General features: G+C 45.8%; 1 protein-coding gene across 1 annotated transcript in view; it reads right to left on the bottom strand.

Annotated features, from left to right (window-relative positions):
• The window catches only part of Nup107 (nucleoporin 107), a 39,899-nt gene extending 35,353 nt beyond the window's left edge, over window positions 1–4,546 (bottom strand). The window contains exons 1-4 of the mRNA XM_051170864.1: window positions 4,382–4,546; window positions 2,414–2,508; window positions 1,901–1,987; window positions 624–739 (exon numbers count right to left, since the gene is read on the bottom strand). Coding sequence (XP_051026821.1) covers window positions 624–739; window positions 1,901–1,987; window positions 2,414–2,508; window positions 4,382–4,389 — 306 coding nt within the window. The 5' untranslated portion in view covers window positions 4,390–4,546. The remainder of the gene's footprint in view (window positions 1–623; window positions 740–1,900; window positions 1,988–2,413; window positions 2,509–4,381) is intronic.
• Between the last annotated feature and the right edge of the window lie 2,776 nt (window positions 4,547–7,322).

Below are 7,322 nucleotides of genomic sequence, written 5' to 3' on the forward strand. Positions count from 1 at the left end.
AGCAGCTAAGTACAGTGGCCCACACCTTTAATCTCAGTACTGGGGAGGCTGGGCAGGTGGAGTTTGAGGCCATCCTGTCTACAGAGTGAATTCCAGGACAGCCAGGGCTACACAGAGAAACCCAGTTTTGAAAAAAACAAAACAAGGCTGGGCATGGTGGTATAAGTCCTTTAATCCCAGCCCTTGGGAGGCAGAGGCAGGTGGATCTCTGTGAGTTCGAGGCTAGCCTGGTCTATAAAGCAAGTTCAGGACAGCCAGGGCTACACAGAGAAACCCTGTCTCAAAACACCAACCAACCAACCAACCAAAAAAACAAAAGAACTAAACTAAAAGCAACCAACCAGCAAAACAAAAGCAGGGTTCAGCTTCAACAGCCATCAACAGTTTTAGAATGCATTTCATTTGGTTAGCAAACAGTCGGATTCAGGTACTGCACCTATATTAAGTGTTACTGCTGTCCTTTTCCTTCTGTGACTTGACATAATTCAACATTTGATTCTTTTCACATGTCTAACCAATTTCATCACTCTACGCAACCTGAAATTACTTTCATGATGGATAGATCTTCATCTTTCACTGAAAGGCCTTTAAGCCAAACATTGAGGCACATTTATTTTACATACCATGGAAAGATTTGCCAAGAACCCAGAAGACTGTGTGTGCCGGGGAGACTTCCCTTCCGTTCCAAGAATGCAGGAAATATCTGGATGTTTTAGTAGGCCTCGGCTTGGTGGAGTAACTAGGAGTGAAAGGGCAGAACAGTGTCAATACAAAGCAAGTAAGCCAGCAACAAAATGCAATTGTTCAGGGTGTGGGGAAGATGGCTCAGACAGTGAAGTGCGTGTCAGCATGCGTGAAGACCCGAGTTTGATCCCTAGCGTCCATGTGAGAAACTTAGACACAGCAGGGGACACTTGTAATCTCCGTGGTGGTGAAGAAGCAGGTGACATGGAGTTCCAGTCAGCCAGTCCAGACTAATCAGAAAGCCCAGGACCCAAAGGAGGAACCATATCTGAAAACGCTAGACAGCTCCTGAGGAACTACACCCAAGTTCACCTCTGAACTCACACATGTGCACAAGTGTGCATGTACTTCTGTATGCACACACATAAACCCCATAGACACACAGGAACATGCACATACCTACACATGAACATGAAACACACACGAATAATTTCTATTTTCAACTATTTAGATTAAAATCAAACACTTTATTTATTTATTTATTTTTTAGTTTTTCGGGACAGGATTTCTCTCTGTAGCCTTGAGTGTCCTGGACTCACTATGTAGACCAGCTGGCCTCACTCTGAGATCCGCCTGCCTCTGCCTCCCAAGTGCTGAGATTAAAGGCTTGCGCCATCACGCCTGGCTTCTAATAAAATACTTTAAGTGTTAACATTTTTACAATATGAAGAATTAACTTATTTTTTTAAAACTGAGCTTATCATACAACTATTACATTTTTTTACTGTAAAAGATGCTTTTAATATAAATGTAACTGAGCAGACTCAATTAAACAAACCAAGGCAGCAGAGTCAGCCGGTCTTCATCATCTAATTTGAGAAAGCACATTGAGGCATGCTGGGTAAGGGGCCTAAGCTTTAGAGGAAAAAAAACAAAAAAAATCCTGCTTTTATTGACTAAATAACAACACCAACGCAGTCACACAGGCTTCTCCAAGTCTGCCTTCCAGTTTGGGCAAGCAGATAACAGTATGGCACAGTTACTGTGTATTGATGTAGGTACAGTTCCTTGTTCATGAGAGATTAAATAAGTGTAATTATCATTATTCTTATCCCTGACTGCAGCTAAATGTCTTGTTATGTAAATTATACAAATGTCAGCTGGTATTAGGACTACTACTCCACTAAATACTTTAAAAGCAAAAGCAAAATCTTACAAGGCTGCCGAAATGAGCTCGGAGTTCGAGGAATAATCTGGCTTCTTGGTGTAGTATTACCAAAATTTTCATCTTGGTTGGCCTGAACTTAGGAAGAATTAAGGAAAGTTTTCCATGTAGAGAAAAAGAAATCATTAAAATTAAGCATAGGTTTATTACACAAGATGAATGAACACATTTTTTTAAAGAACAAAGCATTTTATAGCTACCGCCTTTCTTGTATGTAGTTGTTAATTCCTTCTGTCATTTAAATTCTCAGTTTCGGTATTAAATAATTTGTACTGATTACTAGTTAACACTATGACATGCTACTAAGGAAATAGAACATGCTTTTCCCAGAAACGGATCTTAACCTCACTGAAGTTTCCTGAGACCATGTACCCATCAACTAAAACACCAATGGAAGTAAGAAACCAATTTTATCACAGCTAATGTTAACGCCTCAAAGAAAATCCTGCAACACTGATTCAAAGCATTGGGCAATTTGTATAATTCTTAAACCACAAAGGATACTTAAAACTCTTTTTTGAGCACTTTGCTTCCGAGCAGTCCGAGTCACTTCTGCCTCCCGGATCACAGGGGACGACATCATCTCCCCAAAGCCACTCCTAGAATAGTATAATTAAGATCTTAGGCAGCATCTACAAAGGACTTCATCATTACAGTCAGAGCAAAGGATCCTGGGGCAGCCAACTCTTTGGCCAAGAATACCCTCTTGTCCTGCTTATTCCCCCAAACCCCACTGGGGGCCCAGCTAAGAACATCCCTTTTGATTTTCTAGTATCGCGATGGTATGTTTCCCAGGAGTTATTTTAGAAGCCAAAGTCCGTACTTCAGCATAGCTTCATGAAGGTAACAGAAGAGCTGCTTAACTGCAGAATTCTCTACAAAGACTCCGCAGTCTCTAAAATACCGTGATGACTTCACTGCTTGCTGATAGGATAGGTTTTAGGCCAGACTCACACCTGTAATCCAAAGAAGTGCAGGCCAACCTGGGATACGGAGTGAAACCCTGCCTCGAAAACAATACCATGAAAAAGACCATGATGTCCATCCACAGACGTCATGCCGTTTTCGTAACTCTATCCCTGAGTTCGCTTTTTGTTTGTTGTTGTTTTTCTGAGACAGGGTTTCCCTGTGTAGCCTTGGCTGTCCTGGACTCACTTTGTAGACCAGGCTGGCCTGGAACTCACAGTGATCTTGCCTCTGCCTCCCGAGTGTTGGGATTAAAGGCGTGTGCCACCATGGTGGCTGCTTCTTTTACACAGGTCTACATTTGCTCCGTTGCCACCTGTGTATCTATTTAGATTATTTATCAATCAGCTTTATAGAGATAGAGTTCCCTATTGGCACTCTGGTTCCCCCCTCTCCCCCCAGAACCTAAGGCTTCCTAGGCAAGCTACCATTGAGCTATATCCCCAGTCTCACAACTTGGTACCCAATTCTTTCACAGGCTCACTGTTCTCTGCCAAAAGGATGACGTTATATCCCTAGCTCCATAACTTGGTTCCATGTAAGCATCTGGCTCCTTAACCTCTTATTGGCTCATTGTTCTATATAGATAGAGCCTCATAGGATTGCTCTAAAACTAAACGCGCTATCTATTTATTTATTATTTGTTTTGGTTTTTCGAGACAGGGTTTCTCTGTGTAGCCTTGGCTGTCCTAGACTCGCTTTGTAGACCAGGCTGGCCTCGAACTCACAGCGACCCGCCGGCCTCTGCCTCCCGAGTGCTGGGATTAAAGGCGTGCGCCACCATGCCCGGCTTAAACGCGCTATTTAAAGCTTAAGGAACTCACACAAAACAACCCCTAGCACAATGTCTTCAGTAATAATAATGTGCTATATATTATTGCTCAAAAGACCGGAAACTCCTGTGACAGGGGGATTTAACGTCTCCTTCATTTATCTTTCCTCGTACAGTAATGCACTGGTTGGCTGTCTACACTACACAATCAATTCCCCGATGCCAAGGGTCTTCAATAACCCATCTTTGTCGCAGACGATCACATGAGAAATTCAACCACCTGGTGCTGACACTTTAAAGTCTAGGATCATCCCAGTGACACCCATGAACGTACTATTGATAATGAGCTAATAACCACAATAAAATCACTTTGAGGACGTCTGTTCTGAATGGCCAGCAGCACTGACTGGTGGTGGCCGCCGACTGCTCGCTTAGCACTTGGAATGCCGAATTACCGTCGACCCCGCCCACTTCAGAACGAAAGGCGACGCGAGAATGCAGAACAGACCCCGGAGCCGCGGCGTGGAATGCGGGGATTCCCGTGCTCAGCATCCCGGCCCCACCCACGCCAAGCGGCCTTTCCTCCATCAGGGGCCAAATGCGCGGCAGGGTCAAGGGAGAAGTGAATGGGCTACCCTCGGCTCCTCCTTTCCCGCAGAGGTAGTCCACCTATGTCGTCCCGCTAACAGACGACAGTCACAAATCTTGGCCCAGGCGTCCCCACCAGGACTAACCTGTACATGGCTGCCACCTTCTCCACCTATAACCTTACAAATCTGACTGCAGCCAGGACACCGCGTTTCAGCCTTCCCGCTCTCCGGAAGCAAATCCTTCGACCCGGAAGTATGCCCTTGATAGGCCAGGTAGGGGGAAGAATCAGTGGTCCCGCTTGGCGCATGCGCGACTTTCGTTCTACAGCCGCAGGCGCAGTGGGCGCAGGCGCGGAAGTGTGCCTGTGCGTGACTGCGTGCCTGGGCGGGGCTGGCCAGTTAGGAAGGGGGCGGTGCCTGGGCTCAGTGCCCGAGCGGGACTTGTGGGCGTGGTTTGGGTGGGGCGTCCTTCTGGGAAGCCGGAAGTCGATAACCTGGTTTTAGGAGTCTGTTGCAAAGAGTCTGGCTTTGGCGTTCCTTCTGAGGCACTGCGCAGGAGCGGGTGGGTGGGTCTCGGGGCGCTCACCTCTCTCCTTCAATTGTCGTGTAGCCTCAGTGCACGGGTTTTGAAGTAGTTTCATATATATATACATACATACACACACACACACACACACACACACACACACACACACACACACATATATATATATATATATATAACAATTTCTTAAAGTTTGGGGTATGGGGATACTGACCTGTGTCAGCCCCTCAAAGTGTCTCATGTCTCAGGCCCTCCATATGTCTATATGTCTGGAAATGAGTTCAGGCTGAACTGTAGGGTTTCTGGCGATTTGATAAAAGCTGGCATTCGTCAAAAACTTGGGAAACGCGTTTTCCACCCTCGAAAGGAGTCGCTCTCCTTAGCTACTGTCCTCACAATCCCCACTCCGCACTAATTCCTATTTTCTGCTCTCTCACCTCCCTCATGAAACTCTTATCTTGAAGGGCTCTGACACGGCCCCGGCAGGTCTTTCCCTGTCCCTTGCTAAACCGTTAGATGACATTCCGAAAGCTAGCCACCAAGGCCTGTTCCCTCGTTTGGCCACTTCCCTATGCCTGACTAAAACTCCAAGGTCCAACTATCAAAACATCAAGGTCCAGCAATCAAAATTCATTATTTGGCTACACTGGCTGACATTGTCCAATCGGGACTTAGCAACCCTTCCTGACACAGACTTTCCCCCTTTTCTCCTTAAAAGCCACACCTGCTGCTGTCTTTGCTGCATCCAGAGGCAGCACCCCTGCTTGTCCCTCGGGGGAAATAAATCTCCGTTCTGCTGGGAATGTGGTGTCCAGGTGTGTTCTCTGCCAACTTCTAGGCCACTTCATACGTCTTGCTAACTCAACTACTCCCTCCTAGTCGGCTTCCCTAGCCCTAGGGAGTCTAGTCGGCTTCTCTTTCTCTCTGCTCTGGACTCTTCCAGATGCATCTGGGTCTTTTCTCTCACTTAACCACACTAAAAACCATATCCCTCACGGAGCAGCCATGTCGGCAGTTTCCTTATTCTGCCCTCTCCTAGACACAGAGGAGGCAGGGATCATGGTCACGGTCAGCTCCTACCAAGTTAGAGGCCAGGTACCTTTGTTGTTGTTATTTGTTTGCCTTGAGACCCTGTCTCAGAACAAGAGAAAAAAGTAGTAATGTAATATTCCCTTCTACTTCAAAGTGCTGTCTGGGTAAAAAGCAGTACATTCAGGACCTAAAGAATTCAGTTTAGTTACTTTTTCCCCCCCCACTTTGAAAGCAGCCATTCTTTATTAAATGACCAGATTACAAAAATAATGTTAGACGGGCCATCCAGGACTGGAGAGATGGCTCAGAGGTTAAGGGCACTGGCTGCTCTTCCAGAGGTCCTGAGTTCAATTCCCAGCAACCACATGGTGGCTCACAACCATCTATAATGTAATCTGATGCCCTCTTCTGGCCTGCAGGTGTACATGCAGCATACATACATAATAATAATAAATAATAATAAATACATAAATACATAATACATAAATACATAATAATAAATAATAAATAAATAAATCTTTAAAAAAAATAAAAATAAATAGCAAGCCAGCTTGCCCTGCAAATTTGATGATCTGTTCTGTCCCTGGACCCCTGGTAAAGGTGGGAGGAGAAAATCAACTACACGAAATTGTCTCCCAGCTTCCAAACTCAGCCCCTCCTCCATGCATGCTAAATACTCACAGGCACACGCACACACAAACACATATCCACACACACACATACCACATCACACTCGCCACACACACATGTGCCACACCACACACACACACACCACATACCACATGCACACATACACGCACACACGTGCACAGATATCTTAGCTATCTATTAAATTATCCTGTTGATAGGTTCCCTGTTTCATTTACTAAATAAAAACTCTGATGCGGATAAGCACCTGCATGGGACCGCAACAAGTCAGAGTCACCAAGACGGAACGACTGACAAGAGTCGCATTTACTGAAACGAGGGTAAATGATCTGACCTTCAGGGAACTAGAGACAGGGAGATAACCAGATTTTCCAACAGGCCAGTTTTGATCGGCATAGTGAAATTCTCTCTGCTTTAATTTTACAAGAAAAGTAGCCTAATGCTGCCGCTTAGGTTTCAGTCTCCCTGTCTCCCCCCACCCCCCACCCCCGTCCCTGCCTTATGCAAAAGATCACGTTCAGATTCCCAATCCATTTTTTGTTCTTTTGTTCTTCAACACTTTCTGCTATTAGCCCAGGCTGGCTTTGGATGTCTGGCCTGCCTGCTTTAGCCTCTGGCTGCTGTTCTTGCTTCCCAATGCTGTGTTCGTTTCTTCCTCTGGCCTCAGTGGAGACTTCTGAGTAGAGCGGCAGCCTCCTGTCACAGACAGCTGTGGTGGGGCCACAGCGGGAGAGTCTGCAGCGGCTTGCTGACCCTTTTCTGCTGGGAGAGCAAACTTTTTCTGCTCAGCTCGCTGGAACACTTCTCTCCTGTGGGATGGAGTATTGCCTGCTTCTAGGATCATACATCAAACTAGTTAAG

Source organism: Acomys russatus, chromosome 28, assembly GCF_903995435.1.
Source record: "Acomys russatus chromosome 28, mAcoRus1.1, whole genome shotgun sequence".
In the NCBI taxonomy this organism is placed as follows: domain Eukaryota; kingdom Metazoa; phylum Chordata; class Mammalia; order Rodentia; family Muridae; genus Acomys; species Acomys russatus.